We start from the raw sequence: 23,373 nt of genomic DNA on the forward strand, positions 1-23,373 counted from the left end.
CACCCTGTCCTTTTGCACTGCAGCAGGCGAGGATGGCACAGCAGAAGCCACAGGTGGGAGGGCAGGAGTGGGGAAGAGACGGCAGAAGACGGCGCTTGTGATGCGGACAAGGAGCATCGGAGGAAAGCGAGTCCATCCATCCATTCATTCATTCATTCATTCATTGCAAGGAGGCTAAACGGAGCCAGTCCTGGGAGGTGGTGTGTGTGTGTTGGGGGTGGGAGCAAGGTGCAGCAGCAGCAGCGAGATCTCTCTCCCTGTGCAAGGAGGAGTTGGCAGCCGACAGGGGCGACTTGTTTTTTTTTGTCTATAATTTCCTTGTTTTTTTTGTTTAGCAAAGCTCCCCTTTCTTCGACTCCCACACACCCCCACCCCGCACCCCCCCCCCCAACACCCCGCAAAAAAACCGAGCCAGCCATGATCACCGCGGCAAGCGGGACGCCCCTGGCCTCGGCCGGCCTGCCGGGCGCCGTGGTGTGGGAATGGCTGAACGAGCACGGCCGCTGGAGGCCGTACAGCGCCGCCGTGTGCCACCACATCGAGAAGGTGATCCGGAGCAACGCCCGGGGCAGCGTGGTGCTGGGCCAGGTGGATGGCAAGCTGTCCCCGTACATCATCGACCTGCAATCCATGCATCAGTTCCGACAGGACACCGGTAAGCAAAGAAGTGGGGGACCGACGGTGGGGTTGGGGGTGGGGGCGGGCTCGATCCCCTCCAAGTCCCACCCGGGCCATTTAGTTCAGCCCAAATCATTTATTGCAACAACAAAAAATAATAATTTATTCAACCTGATTTGCATTAATTGCATGGGAATTCTGAAATCTAAAAGTATTCCTCCTCCCCCCACCCCCCGGTCTGAATTTGCAAGAATAGCATTGCACGTCCAAGAGTGGGATCAGTGCATTCGCTGGGACGGGGAGGGGGTGTGATGCAGAATGTTAATATTTGCTGGAGAGGGGAAGGAGGGGTGGGGGCGGGGGTTAGATTGAAGAGTGCTCACAGTTTCTGTGATGCAGACAGAATAAAAAGGGGGTTGGTGCAGAAAGCTGGTTTATTTATAATGACCTCTTTTCTATGTGATTTCCAATCATATTATTATTATTTCAGTGCCCCAGCAGGTTGCTGTATATTATTGTTATTATTGCTAGATATTGTTGGCCCGGTTGCAGGCAGCTGCTCAAGGCTGAGATTTAAATGCATCAGGGCGTCTGCGGCAGCAGGAGAGTAAAGCCCCCTCCCCCTCCACAGCTCGGGATTCTGCTCCAAGCCCGCAGCAAATAAGTTCCTCAATTTTCACCATTGTTGTACCCATTCCATTGTCCCTTTTTTTCTCTCCCTGGCCCAGTCACTTTCTCTCTCTTTCTCTGTCTCTCTTTCTCTGTCACACTCCGCCTGTCACTGTGTCTCTGTCACTCCGTCTGTCTGTCTGCCTCTCTGTCTCTCTCTCTCTCGCTGCCTCTCTCCCTTTCCCCGTCTCTCTCTTTCTCTATCTCTCTCTCTCTCTGTCTCTGTCTGTCTCTCTCTCTCTGTCACACTCTGCCTGTCACTGTCTCTGTCCTTGAGTCTCTGTCACTGTGTCTCTCCCTGTGTCTCTGTCACTCTCTCTCCCTGTGTCTCTGTCACTGTATCTGTCTGTCTGCCTCTCTGTCTGTCTCTCTCTCGCTGTCTCTTGCTGTCTCTCTCTCGCTGCCTCTCTCTCCCCCTTTCCCCATCTCTCTCTCTCTTTGTCTCCCTCTCTCTCTCTGTCTCTCTCTCTGTCACACTCTGCCTGTCACTGTGTCTCTCCCTGTGTCTCTGTCACTGTATCTGTCTGTCTGCCTCTCTCTTGCTGTCTCTCTCTCTGTGTCCTCCTCTCTCGCTCAGACCCTGTCTCTCCCATCGCGCTCTGTCCACCCCCTTTCCTGCCTCGCATCTTCCCACCCCCTCATCCTCTCCTCGTCCCACATTTCCCTTCTCCCCTCGCCCGCCATACCCCTTTGCCTGTTGCACCCTCCCTTGTAACCATCATGCCCCCTTTCCCATCGTGACCCCCCTCTTGCCCTTCGCACCCCCACATCACGCCCCCTCTCCTTCCCTCACCCCCTCCAAATTCCCCACTCTCCACCTCCTCCCACCCTCCCTACCCCCTCCTCCTCCCATCCTCTCATCTCCTCTGTATTCCTATCTCTGGTCATGCCCCACCTTTCTTCAACTGATCCCTAACTTTGTTCGCACCCCTCCCTGTCCCACCTCCAATCTGTCCCCACCCCTTTCTGCCCCCTCCTCCTATCCCACTCATCCTGGATAGCCCTTTGCTGTACTGTAATCCTTCTATGGTCACATAAGAACATAAGAAATAGGAGCAGGAGACCATTCAGCCCCTCAAACCTACCCCACCATTCAATAAGATCATGGCTGATCTGCCCCAGGCCTCAACTCCTCTTTCGTACCAGCTCCCCACAGCCCTCAACTCCCCGATATTTCAAAAATCTATCTAACTCCTCTTTAAATACTTTCAGTGATCGAGCCTCCACAACTCTCTGGGGTACAGAATTCCAGACATTCACTGCCCTCTGAGAGAAGAAATTCCTTCGCATCTCAGTTTTAAACGAGTGTCCCCTTATTCTGTAACTATGTCCCCTAGTTCGAGATTCCCCCACTAGTGGAAACATCTTCTCAACATCCACCCTGTCAAGTCCCCTCAGAATCTTGTACGTTTCAATAAGATCACCGCTCATTCTTCTAAACTCTAATGAATAAAGGCCTAACCTGTTTAGCCGTTCTTGATAAATCAACCCCTTCATCCCAGGAATCAGCCTAGTGAATCTTTTTTGAACTGCCTCCAATGCCAGTGTATCCTTTCTTAAAGACGGGGAGCGAAACTGTACACAGTACTCCAGGTGCAGCCTCACATTAGTTTGTCAAATACTTTGTCCCTCGTGACAGAGACTGTTACAGGGTCTTTCCTCCCCATCAGCTCCTTGCTTATCTGATATCTTTGGAAAGTTTTTAGTGTCCTCCACTGTGAAGACCGATGCAAAATATGGGTTTAAATTATCTGCCATTTCCCTGTTCCCCGTTATCAAATCTCCTGTCGCATCTTCCTAGGGTCCCACGCTCACTTTAGCTACTCCCTTCCTTTTTATATACCTGTAGAAGTTCTTGCTGTTTGTTTTTATATTTCTTGCCAATTTACTTTTGGAGTCAATTTTCTCCCTCTTTTTATTAGCTTTTTAGTCAAGCGCTGCTAGTACCTAAAAAAAAATCCCAATCCTCTGGCCTACCACGAGTTTTGGCCACTTTGTATTCCCAAACTATTTAATGTTTAAAAATTAATATTGGAAACCTCATCCCGGCCTTGGATGAGGTTTGTACAAAAATTCAAAGGCTGCCTGGCCCCACCCCCGCCAACCATTGGACGGGCAGTGAAAGACGGGTGGCTAATTAATTGATTAATGGCCTTAATAGGCCTCTTAATTGTCAGTGGGTACGCTGTTGCCAACTCACGCGAGCGTGTGCCTGCTAACTGAAATATCGCGCTGGAGGAGGTTACAGAGATAGGGAGGGTTGTAGGGGCTAGAGGACATTACAGAGATAGGGAGGGTTGGAGGGGCTAGAGGAGGTTACAGAGATAGGGAGGGGTGTAGCGGCTGGAGGATGTTACGGAGATAGGGAGGGTTGTAGGGACTGGAGGATGTTACAGAGATAGGGAGGGTTGTAGGGGCTGGAGGAGGTTACAGAGATAGGGAGGGTTGTAGGGGCTGGAGGTGGTTACAGAGATAGGGAGGGTTGTAGGGACTGGAGGTGGTTACAGAGATAGGGAGGGTTGTCGGGGCAGGAGGAGGTTACAGAGATAGGGAGGGTTGTAGGGGCTGGAGGATGTTACAGAGATAGGGAGGATTGTAGGGGCTGGAGGAGGTTACAGAGATGGGGAGTGTTGTAGGCGCTGGAGGAGGTTACAGAGATAGGGAGGGTTGTAGGGGCAGGAGGAGGTTACAGAGATAGGGAGGGATGTAGGAGCTGAAGGAGGTTACAGAGATAGGGAGGGTTGTAGGGGCTGGAGGAGGTTACAGAGATAGGGAGGGTTGTAGGGGCTGAAGGAGGTTACAGAGATAGGGAGGGGTGTAGGGGCTGGAGGAGGTTACAGAGATAGGGAGGGTTGTAGGGGCTGGAGGAGGTTACAGAGATAGGGAGGGTTGTCGGGGCAGGAGGAGGTTACAGAGAAAGGGAGGGTTGTAGAGGCTGGAGGAGGTTACAGAGATAGGGAGTGTTGTAGGCGCTGGAGGAGGTTACAGAGATAGGGAGGGTTGTAGGGGCAGGAGGAGGTTACAGAGATAGGGAGGGATGTAGGAGCTGAAGGAGGTTACAGAGATAGGGAGGGTTGTAGGGGCTGGAGGAGGTTACAGAGATAGGGAGGGTTGTAGGGGCTGAAGGAGGTTACAGAGATAGGGAGGGGTGTAGGGGCTGGAGGAGGTTACAGAGATAGGGAGGGTTGTCGGGGCTGGAGGAGGTTACAGAGATAGGGAGGGTTGTAGAGGCTGGAGGAGGTTACAGAGATAGGGAGGGTTGTAGGGGCTGGAGGACATTACAGAGATAGGGTGGGTTGTAGGGGCTGGAGGAGGTTACAGAGATATGGAGGGTTGTAGGCGCTGGAGGAGGTTACAGAGATAGGGAGGGTTGTAGTGGCTGGAGGAGGTTACAGATATAGGGAGGGGTGTCGGGGCAGGAGGAGGTTACAGAGATAGGGAGGTTTGTAGGGGCTGAAGGAGGTTACTGAGATATGTAGGGTTGTAGGCACTGGAGGAGGTTACAGAGATAGGGAGGGTTGTAGGGGCTGGAGGAAGTGACAGAGATAGGGAGGGTTGTAGGGGCTGGAGGAAGTGACAGAGAGATGGAGGGTAGTAAGCGCTGGAGGAGGTTACAGAGATAGGGAGGGTTGGAGGGGCTGGAGGAGGTTACAGAGATAGGGAGGTTTGTAGGGGCTAGAGAAGGTTACATAGATAGGGAGGGGTGTAGGAGCTGGAGGAGGTTACAGAGATAGGGAGGGTTGTAGGGTCTGGAGGAGGTTACAGAGATAGGGAGGGTTGTAGGGGCTGGCGAAGGTTACTGAGAAAGGGAGGGTTGTAGGCGCTGGAGGAGGTTACAGAGATAGGGAGGGTTGTAGGGTCTGGAGGAGGTTACAGAGATAGGGAGGGTTGTAGGGGCTGGAGGAGGTTACAGAGATAGGGAGGGTTGTAGGGGCTGGAGGAGGTTATAGAGATAGGGAGGGGTGTCGGGGCAGGAGGAGGTTACAGAGATAATGAGGGTTGTAGGCGCTGGAGGAGGTTACAGAGATAGGGAGCGTTGTAGGGGCCGGAGGAGGTTACTGAGAGAGGGAGGGTTGGAGGGGCTGGAGGAGGTTACAGAGATAGGGAGGTTTGTAGGGGCTGGAGGAGGTTACATAGATAGGGAGGGGTGTAGGAGCTGGAGGAGGTTACAGAGATAGGGAGGGTTGTAGTGGCTGGAGGAGGTTACAGAGATAGGGAGGGTTGTCGGGGCAGGAGGAGGTTACAGAGATAGGGAGGGTTGTAGGGGCTGGAGGAGGTTACTGAGATATGGAGGGTTGTAGGCGCTCGAGGAGGTTACAGAGATAGGGAGTGTTGTAGGGGCTGGAGAAGGTTACTGAGATAGGGAGGGTTGGAGGGGCTGGAGGAGGTTACAGTGATAGGGAGGGTTGTAGGGGCTGGAGGAGGTTACAGAGATAGGGAGGATTGGTACTGACCCTCCCACAGTGCAGTGCTCCCTCAGTACTGACTCTGACAGTGAAACACTCCCTCAGTACTGACCCTCCGACATTCTGGAAGAACTCAGCAGGTCTGGCAGCATCTGTGGAGAGAGGAACACAGTTTGATATGGACTGGAAACGTTAACTCTGTTTCTCTCTCCACAGACACTGCCAGACCTGCTGAGCTTTTCCAGCATTTTTTGTTTACATTTCAGATTTCCAGCATCTGCTGCATGTAGCTTTTGTCTGAGTGTTCAGTGGCCTTGTTGGCTGTTAAAATGTGGGCGGCAGAGTTTTGGAGGAGGTTGAGTTTGCGGAGTGCCGCACTGTCAGAGGGTCATTACTGAGGGAGTGCTGCACTGTCGGAGGGTCAGTACTGAGGGAGTGCTGCACTGTCAGAGGGTCAGTACTGAGGGAGCGCTGCACTGTCAGAGAGTCAGTACTGAGGGAGTGCTGCACTGTCAGAGGGTCAGTACTGAGGGAGTGCTGCACTGACAGAGGGTCATTACTGAGGGAGTGCTGCACTGTCAGAGGGTCAGTCCTGAGGGAGTGCCGCACTGTAGGAGGGTCAGTACTGAGGGAGTGCTGCACTGTCGGAGGGCCATTACTGAGGTAGTGCTGCACTGTCGGAGGGTCAGTACTGAGGGAGTGCTGCATTGTCGGAGGGCCATTACTGAGGTAGTGCTGCACTGTCGGAGGGTCAGTACTGAGGGAGTGCTGCACTGTCAGAGGGTCAGTACTGAGGGAGTGCTGCACTGACAGAGGGTCATTACTGAGGGAGTGCTGCACTGTCAGAGGGTCAGTCCTGAGGGAGTGCCGCACTGTAGGAGGGTCAGTACTGAGGGAGTGCTGCACTGTCGGAGGGCCATTACTGAGGTAGTGCTGCACTGTCAGAGGATCAGTACTGAGGGAGTGCTGCATTGTCAGAGGGTCAGTACTGAGGGAATGCCATGCTGTCAAAGGGTCAGTACTGAGGGAGTGCTGTGCTGTCGGAGGTTGAGTACTGAGTGCTGCACTTCAAAGTTTGAGTACTGAGGGGAGCAGGCTAGAGGGGCTGAGTGGGCCTATCCTGCTCCTTTCTCTTATGTTCTAAAGTCCTTATGATTGTCTGACAGTGCAGCACTCTTTCAATACTGAGACTCTGACATTGCGGCGCTCCCCTCAGTGTTGATCGTCTGACAGTACAGCACTCCCTCAGTACTGACCCTCAGGCAGTGCAGCACTCCCTCAGCACTGACCCTCCGACAGTGCAGCACTCCCTCAGTACTGACCCTCCGACAGTGCAGCACTCCCTCAGCACTGACCCTCCGACAGTGCAGCACTCCCTCAGCACTGACCCTCCGACAGTGCAGCACTCCCTCAGACTGTTCCGCGCTTTGTTAGGACGTGCCTCGATCGAATTGCCTACCAGGCTCCCCACACCCCATCCTTTGACCCCCTGTTTTGTGGGTATCCAAGCCCAGTCTCCGTCCCCTCTCCTCACAATGTAAATCCCAGAGTCCCGGTGATGCTCTGGAGTGCGATCCATCCTTCTGAAGACGTGGTTCTAGTGAGGGTCCCTGGGGAGGGGGGGTTGGGGGGGTGGTTGGTTGGTAATGGCGGGTAGGGTGAAAGTGTGTGTCGCAGGCCTGTGGCTGTGGGAGCCGGTGCTGAATGTTTTGCAGTCGGTGCTCTTTGTGTAAGAGCCTTGACTGACTTGGAGTAAGAGAGGTGAAGCCCAGGGTCGAGGAGTTTGAGTCTGAAAGGGACATTCTCTCCCCCCCCGGCCCACCACCCCCGCTGATCGGCCCTCATCCATTATTTGAGCACACACAATACAGCTGCTGGCTCCTCGCTCATTACTGAGCCGCTGACCTCTTTCTGTCTCTTCACTGCAAAGCCCACCCGCTGGGTTTACGCAGTCAGCAGACCAGCTGTTGAGTTTTGGGACAATTGCCGCTGAGAAGAGGTCTGGGGGAGGGGCAGGGGGTGGGGGGAGGGGCGGGGGGTGGTGGGAAGGGGCGATGGTCGATGGGAGGGTTACCAGGGCGTCAGGAGTGCCGCATATGGCTCAGAGGCCGGATGCAGGGAGCAGGAAAGGCCCAGGCTCCAATCCCGGCCTAGTGCCTAGGCCGCACCCAGTGTGGGACTGCATGAGCCACACACACACACTGACACACACACTGACACACACACGCACTGACACACACTGACACACACACGCACTGACACACACACGCACTGACACACACACGCACTGACACACACACTGACACACATACACTGACACACACTGACACGCACAAACACACTGACACACACACGTACTGACACACACTGACACACACACGCACTGACACACACACGCACTGACACGCACTGACACACACACGCACTGACACACACACGCACTGTCACACACACACACTGACACACACGCACTGACACACACACGCACTGACACACACACGCACTGACACACACAAACTGACGCACACACTGACACACACAAACACACTGACACACAAACGCACTGACACACAAACGCACTGACACACACACTGACACACACACTGACACACACACAGACACACACACACTGACACACACACTGACACACACACACTGACACACACATACTGACACACACACAGACACACACACACACTGTCCCTGACACACACATACACTAACACATGTGCACACACATGCACACACACACACACACTGACACGCACACACACTGACACACATACATACACACAGACACATGCACACACACTGATACACGCACATACACTGACACATGCACACACACTCTGACATGCACACACACTCTGACATGCACACACACTCTGACATGCACACACACTGACACATGCACACACACTGACACATGCACACACACTGACGCATGCATGCACACTGACACACACACACACTGACACATGCACGCACACACACTGACACATACACATACTGACAGATACACTGAGACACACAGACACACACGCTCTGACATATACTCGCTCTGACACACACAAACGCTCTGACACACACACACATGCTCTGACATAGACACACTCTGACATAAACACACGCTCTGACACACACATATTCTGACACACAGACACGGACACACACACACACTCACACATGCACACACACACTGACACACACGCAGACACACACACACACAGACACACACATTGACACACACACACACACACAGTGACACATTCACTGACACACACACACAGACACACTGACACACACGCACACTGACACACTGACACACACGCACACTGACACACACGCACACTGACACACACGCACACTGACACACACGCACACTGACACACACGCACACTGACACACACACACGCACACTGACACACACGCACACTGACACACACGCACACTGACACACACACGCACACTGACACACACACGCACTGACACACACACGCACTGACACACACTGACACACACACTGACACACACAAACACACTGACACACACACGCACTGACATACACACGCACTGACGTACACACGCACTGACACACACACGCACTGACACACACACGCACTGACACACACTGACACACAAACACACTGACACACACAAACACACTGACACACACAAACACACTGACACACACAAACAAACTGACACACACACTGACACACAAACACACTGACATACACAAGCACACTGACACACACACTGACACACACAAACACACTGACACACAAACGCACTGACACACACACTGACACACACAAACACACACACACACACACAAACTGACACACACACACATACTGACACACACACACACACTGACACACACACACACACTGACACACACACACTGACACACACACACTGACACACACACACTGACACACACACACACACACTGTCCCTGACACACACATACACTAACACATGTGCACACACATGCACACACACACACACACTGACACGCACACACACTGACACACATACATACACACAGACACATGCACACACACTGATACACGCACATACACTGACACATGCACACACACTCTGACATGCACACACACTCTGACATGCACACACACTGACACATGCACACACACTGACACATGCACACACACTGACGCATGCATGCACACTGACACACACACACACTGACACATGCACGCACACACACTGACACATACACATACTGACAGATACACTGAGACACACAGACACACACGCTCTGACATATACTCGCTCTGACACACACAAACGCTCTGACACACACACACATGCTCTGACATAGACACACTCTGACATAAACACACGCTCTGACACACACATATTCTGACACACAGACACGGACACACACACACACTCACACATGCACACACACACTGACACACACGCAGACACACACACACACAGACACACACATTGACACACACACACACACACAGTGACACATTCACTGACACACACACACAGACACACTGACACACGCACACACTGACACACTGACACACACGCACACTGACACACTGATACACACGCACACTGACACACACGCACACTGACACACACGCACACTGACACACACACACACACTGACACACACACACACACACTGACACACACACGCACTGACACACACACGCACTGACACACACGCACTGACACACACACGCACTGACACACACTGACACACACACTGACACACACAAACACACTGACACACACACGCACTGACATACACACGCACTGACATACACACGCACTGACATACACACGCACTGACATACACACGCACTGACGTACACACGCACTGACGTACACACGCACTGACGTACACACGCACTGACGTACACACGCACTGACACACACTGACACACAAACACACTGACACACACAAACACACTGACACACAAACACACTGACACACAAACACACTGACACACAAACACACTGACACACACAAACACACTGACACACACAAACAAACTGACACACACACTGACACACAAACACACTGACATACACAAGCACACTGACACACACACTGACACACACAAACACACTGACACACAAACGCACTGACACACAAAAGCACTGACACACACACTGACACACACAAACACACACACACACACACAAACTGACACACACACACATACTGACACACACACACACACTGACACACACACACACACACTGTCCCTGACACACACATACACTAACACATGTGCACACACATGCACACACACACACACACTGACACGCACACACACTGACACACATACATACACACAGACACATGCACACACACTGATACACGCACATACACTGACACATGCACACACACTCTGACATGCACACACACTCTGACATGCACACACACTGACACATGCACACACACTGACACATGCACACACACTGACGCATGCATGCACACTGACACACACACACACTGACACATGCACGCACACACACTGACACATACACATACTGACAGATACACTGAGACACACAGACACACACGCTCTGACATATACTCGCTCTGACACACACAAACGCTCTGACACACACACACATGCTCTGACATAGACACACTCTGACATAAACACACGCTCTGACACACACATATTCTGACACACAGACACGGACACACACACACACTCACACATGCACACACACACTGACACACACGCAGACACACACACACACAGACACACACATTGACACACACACACACACACAGTGACACATTCACTGACACACACACACAGACACACTGACACACGCACACACTGACACACTGACACACACGCACACTGACACACTGATACACACGCACACTGACACACACGCACACTGACACACACGCACACTGACACACACACACACACTGACACACACACACACACACTGACACACACACGCACTGACACACACACGCACTGACACACACGCACTGACACACACACGCACTGACACACACTGACACACACACTGACACACACAAACACACTGACACACACACGCACTGACATACACACGCACTGACATACACACGCACTGACATACACACGCACTGACATACACACGCACTGACGTACACACGCACTGACGTACACACGCACTGACGTACACACGCACTGACACACACACGCACTGACACACACTGACACACAAACACACTGACACACACAAACACACTGACACACAAACACACTGACACACAAACACACTGACACACACAAACACACTGACACACACAAACAAACTGACACACACACTGACACACAAACACACTGACATACACAAGCACACTGACACACACACTGACACACACAAACACACTGACACACAAACGCACTGACACACAAACGCACTGACACACACACTGACACACACAAACACACACACACACACACAAACTGACACACACACACATACTGACACACACACACACACTGACACACACACACACACACTGTCCCTGACACACACATACACTGACACGTGCACACACATGCACACACACACACACACACTGACACGCACACACACTGACACACATACTTACACACAGACACATGCACACACACTGATACACGCACATACACTGACACATGCACACACACTCTGACATGCACACACACTCTGACATGCACACACACTCTGACATGCAAACACACTGACACATGCACACACAGACACATGCATGCACACTGACGCATGCATGCACACTGACACACACACACTGACACATGCACGCACACACACTGACACACACACATACTGACAGATACACTGAGACACACAGACACACATGCTCTGACACACAAACACACACACACTGACACGCACACACACACACACACAAGCAGACACACACACAGACACACACATTGACACACACACACACAGTGACACATTCACTGACACACACACACACAGACACACTGACACACGCACACACTGACACACTGACACACACGCACACTGACACACACACACACACACTGACACACACACACTGACACACACGCACACTGACACACACGCACACTGACACACACGCACACTGACACACACATACTGACACACACACACACAGACACACTAACACACACACACTCTGACACATACACACACACAGCAGGAAAGGCCCAGGCTGCAGTCCTGGCCTCGTGCTGAGTCAGCCTGACTGTTGCCTGGTATGGGAACTGATCAAACTCCTCTGTGGCTGGCTTCGTATCGCAGAATGGTTACCTCACAGATGGAGGCCATTTGGCCCCTTTGTTCCTGCCGGCTCTCTGCAAGAACAACACATCCCAGGCACACCTCCACCAGCCCCCCTTTGCCTTTACCCCCCAGCTTTGCAATTTTTACTCTTTTCAGATAATAATCCAAATCCTCTTTGGAAAGCAGTTCAACCTGCGTCCACCCCACACTCCGGCAGTGCATTCCAGATCTGAACCACCCGCTACAACAAATAGTTTTCCCTCTCATCTCCATTCTTTAGCCATTCACCTTAAATCGATGTCCTCTGGATTCTCAGTCCCTCCACCAATGGGAACAGTTTATCACATCGCTGTACTCTGGAGTCTCAGTCCCTCCACCAATGGGAACAGCTTATCGCATCGATGTCCTCTGGATTCTCAGTTCCTCCACCAATGGGAACAGTTTATCACATCGATGTCCTCTGGATTCTTAGTCGCTGCACCAATCGGAACAGTTTATCACATCGATGTCCTCTGGATTCTCAGTCCCTCCACCAATGGGAACAGTTTATCACATCCATGTGTTCGGGATTCTCAGTCCCTCCACCAATGGGAACAGTTTATCGCATCGATGTCCTCTGGATTCTCAGTCCCTTCGCCAATGGTAACAGTTTATCACATCGATGTCCTCTGGATACTCAGTCCCTGCACCAATGGGAACAGTTTCTCACATCAAGGTCCTCTCGATTCTCAGTCCCTGCACCAATGGGAATTGTTTATCACATCGATGACCTCTGGATTCTCAGTCCTTCCTCCAATGTGAACAGTTTATCACCTCGATGTGCTCTGGATTCTCACTCCCTGCACCAATGGGAACAGTTTATCACATTGATATCCTCTGGATTCTCAGTCCCTCCACCAATGGGAACAGTTTATCACATCGATGTCCTCTGGATTCTCAGTCCCTCCACCAATGGGAACAGTTTATCACATCGATGTCCTCTGGATTCTCAGTCCCTCCACCAATGGGAACAGTTTATCACATCGATGTCCTCTGGATTCTCAGTCCCTCCACCAATGGGAACAGTTTGTCACATCGATCTCCTCTGGATTCTCAATCCCTGCACCAATGGGAACAATTTATCGCATCGATGTCCTCTGGATTCTCAGTCCCTCCACCAATGGGAACAGTTTATCACATCGATGTCCTCTGGATTCTCAGTCCCTCCACCAATGGGAGCAGTTTATCACATCGATGTACTCTGGATTCTCAGTCCCTGCACCAATGGGAACAGTTTATCACATCGCTGTACTCTGGATTCTCAGTGCCTGCACCAATGGGAACAGTTTATCACATCGATGTCCTCTGGATACTCAGTCCCTGCAACAATGGGAACAGTTTATCACATCAAGGTCCTCTCGACTCTCAGTCCCAGCACCAATGGGAATAGTTTATCACATCGATGTCCTCTGGATTCTCAATCCCTGCACCAATGGGAACAGTTTATCACATTGATGTCCTCTGGATTCTCAGTCCTGGCACAAATGGGAACAGTTTATCACATCGATGTCCTCCGGATTCTCACTCTCTACACCAATGGGAACAGTGTATCACATCGATATCCTCTGGATTCTCAGTCCTTCCAACAATGGGAACTTTGTCACATCGATGTCCTCTGGATTCTCACTCTCTGCATCAATGGGAACAGCTTATCTCATTGATGTCCTCTGGATTCTCAGTCCCTGCACCAATGGGAACAGTTTATCGCATCGATGACCTCTGGATTCTCAGTCCCTCCACCAATGGGAACAGTTTATTGCATCGATGTCCTTTGGATTCTCACTCCCTGCACCAATGGGAACAGTTTATCACATTGATGCCCTCTGGATTCTCAGTTCCTGCACCAGTCGGAATGGTTTATCACGTCGATGTCCTCTGGATACTCAGTCCCTGCACCAATGGGAACAGTTTATCACATCGATGTCCTCTGGATTCTCAGTCCCTACTCCAATGGGAACAGTTTATCGCATCAATGTCCTCTGGATTCTCAGTCCCTCCACCAATGGGAACAGTTTATCACATCGATGTCCTCTGGAATCTCAGTCCCTTCACCAATGGGAACATTTTATCACATCGCTGTACTCTGGATTCTCAGTCCCAGCACCAATGGGAACAGTTTATCGCATCGATGTCCTTTGGATTCTCAGTCCCTGCACCAATGGGAACAGTTTATCACATCCATGTCCTCGGGATTCTCAGTCCCTGCACCAATGGGAACAGTTTATCACATCCATGTCCTCGGGATTCTCAGTCCCTGCACCAACGGGAACAGTTTATCGCTATGATGTCCTCTGGATTCTCACTCCCTGCACCAATCGGAACAGTTTATCACATCGATGTCCTCTGGATTCGCAGTCCCTGCACCAATGGGAACAGTTTATCGCTATGATGTCCTCAGGATTCTCAGTCCCTGCACCAATGGGAACAGTTTATCACATCGATGTCCACTGCATTCTCAGTTCCTGCACCAATCGGAATGGTTTATCACGTCGATGTCCTTTGGATTCTCAGTCCCTGCACTAATGGGAACAGTTTATCACATCGCTGTCCTCTGCATTCTCAGTCCCTGCACCAATGGGAGCAGTTTATCACATCGATGTCCTCAGGATTCTCAGTCCCGGCACCGATGGGAACAGTTTATCGCATCGATGTCCTTTGGATTCTCAGTCCCTGCACCAATCGGAACAGTTTATCACATCGATGTCCTCTGGATTCGCAGTCCCTGCACCAATGGTAACAGTTTATCACATCGATGTCCACTGCATTCTCAGTTCCTGCACCAATGGGAACAGTTTATCACATCGCTGTCCTCTGCATTCTCAGTCCCTGCACCAATCGGAACAGTTTATCGCATCGATGTCCTCTGGATTCTCAGTCCCTCCACCGATGGGAACAGTTTATCACATTGATTTCCTCTGGATTCTCAGTCCCTCCACCAATGGGAACAGTTTATCACATCAGGGTCCTCTGGATTCTCAGTCCCTGCACAAATGGGAGCAGTTTATCACATCGATGTCCTCTGGATTCTCAGTCCCTTCATCATTGGGAACTGTTTATCACATCGATGTCCTCAGGATTCTCAGTCCCGGCACCAATGGGAACAGTTTATCGCATCGATGTCCTTTGGATTCTCAGTCCCTGCACCAATGGGAACAGTTTATCACATTGATATCCTCTGGATTCTCAGTCCCTCCACCAATGGGAACAGTTTATCACATCGATGTCCTCTGGATTCTCAGTCCCTCCACCAATGGGAACAGTTTATCACATCGATGTCCTCTGGATTCTCAGTCCCTCCACCAATGGGAACAGTTTATCACATCGATGTCCTCTGGATTCTCAGTCCCTCCACCAATGGGAACAGTTTGTCACATCGATCTCCTCTGGATTCTCAATCCCTGCACCAATGGGAACAATTTATCGCATCGATGTCCTCTGGATTCTCAGTCCCTCCACCAATGGGAACAGTTTATCACATCGATGTCCTCTGGATTCTCAGTCCCTCCACCAATGGGAACAGTTTATCACATCGATGTACTCTGGATTCTCAGTCCCTGCACCAATGGGAACAGTTTATCACATCGCTGTACTCTGGATTCTCAGTGCCTGCACCAATGGGAACGGTTTATCACATCGATGTCCTCTGGATACTCAGTCCCTGCAACAATGGGAACAGTTTATCGCATCGATGTCCTCTGGATACTCAGTCCCTGCAACAATGGGAACAGTTTATCACATCAAGGTCCTCTCGACTCTCAGTCCCTGCACCAATGGGAATAGTTTATCACATCGATGTCCTCTGGATTCTCAATCCCTGCACCAATGGGAACAGTTTATCACATTGATGTCCTCTGGATTCTCAGTCCTGGCACCAATGGGAACAGTTTATTACATCGATGTCCTCCGGATTCTCACTCTCTGCACCAATGGGAACAGTGTATCACATCGATATCCTCTGGATTCTCAGTCCTTCCAACAATGGGAAGTTTGTCACATCGATGTCCTCTGGATTCTTACTCTCTGCACCAATGGGAACAGCTTATCTCATTGATGTCCTCTGGATTCTCAGTCCCTGCACCAATGGGAACAGTTTATCGCATCGATGTCCTCTGGATTCTCAATCCCTCCACCAATGGGAACAGTTTATCACATCGATGTCCTCTGGAATCTCAGTCCCATCACCAATGGGAACAGTTTATCACGTCACTGTACTCTGGGTTCTCAGTCCCTCCACCAGTGGGAACAGTTTATCGCATCGATGTCCTTTGGATTCTCACTCCCTGCACCAATGGGAACAGTTTATCACATTGATGCCCTCTGGATTCTCAGTCCCTGCACCAATGGGAACAGTTTATCGCTATGATGTCCTCAGGATTCTCAGTCCCTGCACCAATGGGAACAGTTTATCACATCGATGTCCACTGCATTCTCAGTTCCTGCACCAATCGGAATGGTTTATCACGTCGATGTCCTCTGGATTCTCAGTCCATGCACCAATGGGAACAGTTTATCACATCGGTGTCCTCTGCATTCTCAGTCCCTGCACCAATCGGAACAGTTTATCGCATCGATGTCCTCTGGATTCTCAGTCCCTCCACCGATGGGAACAGTTTATCACATCGACTTCCTCTGGATTCTCAGTCCCTCCACCAATGGGAACAGTTTATCACATCAGGGTCCTCTGGATTCTCAGTCCCTGCACCAATGGGAGCAGTTTATCACATCGATGTCCTCTGGATTCTCAGTCCCTTCATCATTGGGAACAGTTTATCACATCGATGTCCTCTCGATTCTCAGTCCCTGCACCAATGGGAACAGTTTGTCACATCGATGTCCTCGGGATTCTCAGACCCTCCACCAGTGGGAACAGCTTATTGCATTGATGTCCTCTGGATTGTCAGTCCCTGCACCAATGGGAATAGTTTATCACATCGATGTCCTCTGAATTCTCAAACTGTTCCCATTGGTGCAGGGATTATCACATTGATGTCCTCTGGATTCTCAGTCCTTGCACCAATGGGAACAGTTTATCACATCGATTTCCTCCGGATTCTCACTCTCTGCACCAATGGGAACAGTTTATCACATTGATGTCCTCTGGATTCTCAGTCCTTCCAACAATGGGAACAGTTTATCACATCGATGTCCTCTGGATTCTCACTCTCTGCACCAATGGGAACAGTTTATCTCATTGATGTCCTCTGGATTCTCAGTCCCTCCACCAATGGGAACAGTTTATCACATCGATGTCCTCTGGAATCTCAGTCCCTCATCAATGGGAACAGTTTATCACATCGCTGTACTCTGGATTCTCAGTCCCTCCACCAGTGGGAACAGTTTATCACATCGCTGTACTCTGGATTCTCACTCCCTCCACCAATGGGAACAGTTATCGCGTCGATGTCCTTTGGATTCTCACTCCCTGCACCAATGGGAACAGTTTGTCACATCGATGTCCTCTGGATTCTCAGTCCCTCCACCGATGGGAAAAGTTTATCACATCGATGTCCTCTGGATTCTTAGTCCCTCCATCAATGGGAACAGTTTATCACATCGATGTCCTCTGGATACTCAGTCCCTGCACCAATGGGAACAGTTTATCACATCGATGTCCTCTGGATTCTCAGTCCCTACTCCAATGGGAACAGTTTATCGCATCGATGTCCTCTGGATTCTCAGTCCCTCCACCAATGGGAACAGTTTGTCACATCGATCTCCTCTGGATTCTCAATCCCTGCACCAATGGGAACAATTTATCGCATCGATGTCCTCTGGATTCTCAGTCCCTCCACCAATGGGAACAGTTTATCACATCGATGTCCTCTGGATTCTCAGTCCCTCCACCAATGGGAACAGTTTATCACATCGATGTACTCTGGATTCTCAGTTCCTGCACCAATGGGAACAGTTTATCACATCGCTGTACTCTGGATTCTCAGTGCCTGCACCAATGGGAACGGTTTATCACATCGATGTACTCTGGATTCTCAGTGCCTGCACCAATGGGAACGGTTTATCACATCAAGGTCCTCTCGACTCTCAGTCCCTGCACCAATGGGAATAGTTTATCACATCGATGTCCTCTGGATTCTCAATCCCTGCACCAATGGGAACAGTTTATCACATTGATGTCCTCTGGATTCTCAGTCCTGGCACCAATGGGAACAGTTTATTACATCGATGTCCTCCGGATTCTCACTCTCTGCACCAATGGGAACAGTGTATCACATCGATATCCTCTGGATTCTCAGTCCTTCCAACAATGGGAAGTTTGTCACATCGATGTCCTCTGGATTCTTACTCTCTGCACCAATGGGAACAGCTTATCTCATTGATGTCCTCTGGATTCTCAGTCCCTGCACCAATGGGAACAGTTTATCGCATCGATGTCCTCTGGATTCTCAATCCCTCCACCAATGGGAACAGTTTATCACATCGATGTCCTCTGGAATCTCAGTCCCATCACCAATGGGAACAGTTTATCACGTCACTGTACTCTGGGTTCTCAGTCCCTCCACCAGTGGGAACAGTTTATCGCATCGATGTCCTTTGGATTCTCACTCCCTGCACCAATGGGAACAGTTTATCACATTGATGCCCTCTGGATTCTCAGTCCCTGCACCAATGGGAACAGTTTATCGCTATGATGTCCTCAGGATTCTCAGTCCCTGCACCAATGGGAACAGTTTATCACATCGATGTCCACTGCATTCTCAGTTCCTGCACCAATCGGAATGGTTTATCACGTCGATGTCCTCTGGATTCTCAGTCCATGCACCAATGGGAACAGTTTATCACATCGGTGTCCTCTGCATTCTCAGTCCCTGCACCAATCGGAACAGTTTATCGCATCGATGTCCTCTGGATTCTCAGTCCCTCCACCGATGGGAACAGTTTATCACATCGACTTCCTCTGGATTCTCAGTCCCTCCACCAATGGGAACAGTTTATCACATCAGGGTCCTCTGGATTCTCAGTCCCTGCACCAATGGGAGCAGTTTATCACATCGATGTCCTCTGGATTCTCAGTCCCTTCATCATTGGGAACAGTTTATCACATCGATGTCCTCTCGATTCTCAGTCCCTGCACCAATGGGAACAGTTTGTCACATCGATGTCCTCGGGATTCTCAGACCCTCCACCAGTGGGAACAGCTTATTGCATTGATGTCCTCTGGATTGTCAGTCCCTGCACCAATGGGAATAGTTTATCACATCGATGTCCTCTGAATTCTCAAACTGTTCCCATTGGTGCAGGGATTATCACATTGATGTCCTCTGGATTCTCAGTCCTTGCACCAATGGGAACAGTTTATCACATCGATTTCCTCCGGATTCTCACTCTCTGCACCAATGGGAACAGTTTATCACATTGATGTCCTCTGGATTCTCAGTCCTTCCAACAATGGGAACAGTTTATCACATCGATGTCCTCTGGATTCTCACTCTCTGCACCAATGGGAACAGTTTATCTCATTGATGTCCTCTGGATTCTCAGTCCCTCCACCAATGGGAACAGTTTATCACATCGATGTCCTCTGGAATCTCAGTCCCTCATCAATGGGAACAGTTTATCACATCGCTGTACTCTGGATTCTCAGTCCCTCCACCAGTGGGAACAGTTTATCACATCGCTGTACTCTGGATTCTCACTCCCTCCACCAATGGGAACAGTTATCGCGTCGATGTCCTTTGGATTCTCACTCCCTGCACCAATGGGAACAGTTTGTCACATCGATGTCCTCTGGATTCTCAGTCCCTCCACCGATGGGAAAAGTTTATCACATCGATGTCCTCTGGATTCTTAGTCCCTCCATCAATGGGAACAGTTTATCACATCGATGTCCTCTGGATACTCAGTCCCTGCACCAATGGGAACAGTTTATCACATCGATGTCCTCTGGATTCTCAGTCCCTACTCCAATGGGAACAGTTTATCGCATCGATGTCCTCTGGATTCTCAGTCCCTCCACCAATGGGAACAGTTTGTCACATCGATCTCCTCTGGATTCTCAATCCCTGCACCAATGGGAACAATTTATCGCATCGATGTCCTCTGGATTCTCAGTCCCTCCACCAATGGGAACAGTTTATCACATCGATGTCCTGTGGATTCTCAGTCCCTCCACCAATGGGAACAGTTTATCACATCGATGTACTCTGGATTCTCAGTTCCTGCACCAATGGGAACAGTTTATCACATCGCTGTACTCTGGATTCTCAGTGCCTGCACCAATGGGAACGGTTTATCACATCGATGTCCTCTGGATACTCAGTCCCTGCAACAATGGGAACAGTTTATCGCATCGATGTCCTCTGGATACTCAGTCCCTGCAACAATGGGAACAGTTTATCACATCAAGGTCCTCTCGACTCTCAGTCCCTGCACCAATGGGAATAGTTTATCACATCGATGTCCTCTGGATTCTCAATCCCTGCACCAATGGGAACAGTTTATCACATTGATGTCCTCTGGATTCTCAGTCCTGGCACCAATGGGAACAGTTTATTACATCGATGTCCTCCGGATTCTCACTCTCTGCACCAATGGGAACAGTGTATCACATCGATATCCTCTGGATTCTCAGTCCTTCCAACAATGGGAAGTTTGTCACATCGATGTCCTCTGGATTCTTACTCTCTGCACCAATGGGAACAGCTTATCTCATTGATGTCCTCTGGATTCTCAGTCCCTGCACCAATGGGAACAGTTTATCGCATCGATGTCCTCTGGATTCTCAATCCCTCCACCAATGGGAACAGTTTATCACATCGATGTCCTCTGGAATCTCAGTCCCATCACCAATGGGAACAGTTTATCACGTCACTGTACTCTGGGTTCTCAGTCCCTCCACCAGTGGGAACAGTTTATCGCATCGATGTCCTTTGGATTCTCACTCCCTGCACCAATGGGAACAGTTTATCACATTGATGCCCTCTGGATTCTCAGTCCCTGCACCAATGGGAACAGTTTATCGCTATGATGTCCTCAGGATTCTCAGTCCCTGCACCAATGGGAACAGTTTATCACATCGATGTCCACTGCATTCTCAGTTCCTGCACCAATCGGAATGGTTTATCACGTCGATGTCCTCTGGATTCTCAGTCCATGCACCAATGGGAACAGTTTATCACATCGGTGTCCTCTGCATTCTCAGTCCCTGCACCAATCGGAACAGTTTATCGCATCGATGTCCTCTGGATTCTCAGTCCCTCCACCGATGGGAACAGTTTATCACATCGACTTCCTCTGGATTCTCAGTCCCTCCACCAATGGGAACAGTTTATCACATCAGGGTCCTCTGGATTCTCAGTCCCTGCACCAATGGGAGCAGTTTATCACATCGATGTCCTCTGGATTCTCAGTCCCTTCATCATTGGGAACAGTTTATCACATCGATGTCCTCTCGATTCTCAGTCCCTGCACCAATGGGAACAGTTTGTCACATCGATGTCCTCGGGATTCTCAGACCCTCCACCAGTGGGAACAGCTTATTGCATTGATGTCCTCTGGATTGTCAGTCCCTGCACCAATGGGAATAGTTTATCACATCGATGTCCTCTGAATTCTCAAACTGTTCCCATTGGTGCAGGGATTATCACATTGATGTCCTCTGGATTCTCAGTCCTTGCACCAATGGGAACAGTTTATCACATCGATGTCCTCTGGATTCTCACTCTCTGCACCAATGGGAACAGTTTATCTCATTGATGTCCTCTGGATTCTCAGTCCCTCCACCAATGGGAACAGTTTATCACATCGATGTCCTCTGGAATCTCAGTCCCTCATCAATGGGAACAGTTTATCACATCGCTGTACTCTGGATTCTCAGTCCCTCCACCAGTGGGAACAGTTTATCACATCGCTGTACTCTGGATTCTCACTCCCTCCACCAATGGGAACAGTTATCGCGTCGATGTCCTTTGGATTCTCACTCCCTGCACCAATGGGAACAGTTTGTCACATCGATGTCCTCTGGATTCTCAGTCCCTCCACCGATGGGAAAAGTTTATCACATCGATGTCCTCTGGATTCTTAGTCCCTCCATCAATGGGAACAGTTTATCACATCGATGTCCTCTGGATTCTCAGTCCCTACTCCAATGGGAACAGTTTATCGCATCGATGTCCTCTGGATTCTCAGTCCCTCCACCAATGGGAACAGTTTGTCACATCGATCTCCTCTGGATTCTCAATCCCTGCACCAATGGGAACAATTTATCGCATCGATGTCCTCTGGATTCTCAGTCCCTCCACCAATGGGAACAGTTTATCACATCGATGTCCTCTGGATTCTCAGTCCCTCCACCAATGGGAACAGTTTATCACATCGATGTACTCTGGATTCTCAG

General features: G+C 50.3%; 1 protein-coding gene across 1 annotated transcript in view; it reads left to right on the plus strand.

The window, feature by feature from the left end:
* Positions 1-445: 445 nt before the first annotated feature.
* The window catches only part of LOC121269348 (E3 ubiquitin-protein ligase DTX4-like), a 149,992-nt gene continuing 127,064 nt past the window's right edge, over positions 446-23,373 (plus strand). Inside the window, exon 1 of the mRNA XM_041173900.1 lies at positions 446-655. Within this exon, the coding sequence (XP_041029834.1) occupies positions 631-655 (25 nt within the window). The 5' untranslated portion in view covers positions 446-630. The remainder of the gene's footprint in view (positions 656-23,373) is intronic.

The sequence above is a fragment of the Carcharodon carcharias genome, chromosome 24 (genome assembly GCF_017639515.1).
Source record: "Carcharodon carcharias isolate sCarCar2 chromosome 24, sCarCar2.pri, whole genome shotgun sequence".
NCBI classification, from domain to species: Eukaryota; Metazoa; Chordata; class Chondrichthyes; order Lamniformes; family Lamnidae; genus Carcharodon; species Carcharodon carcharias.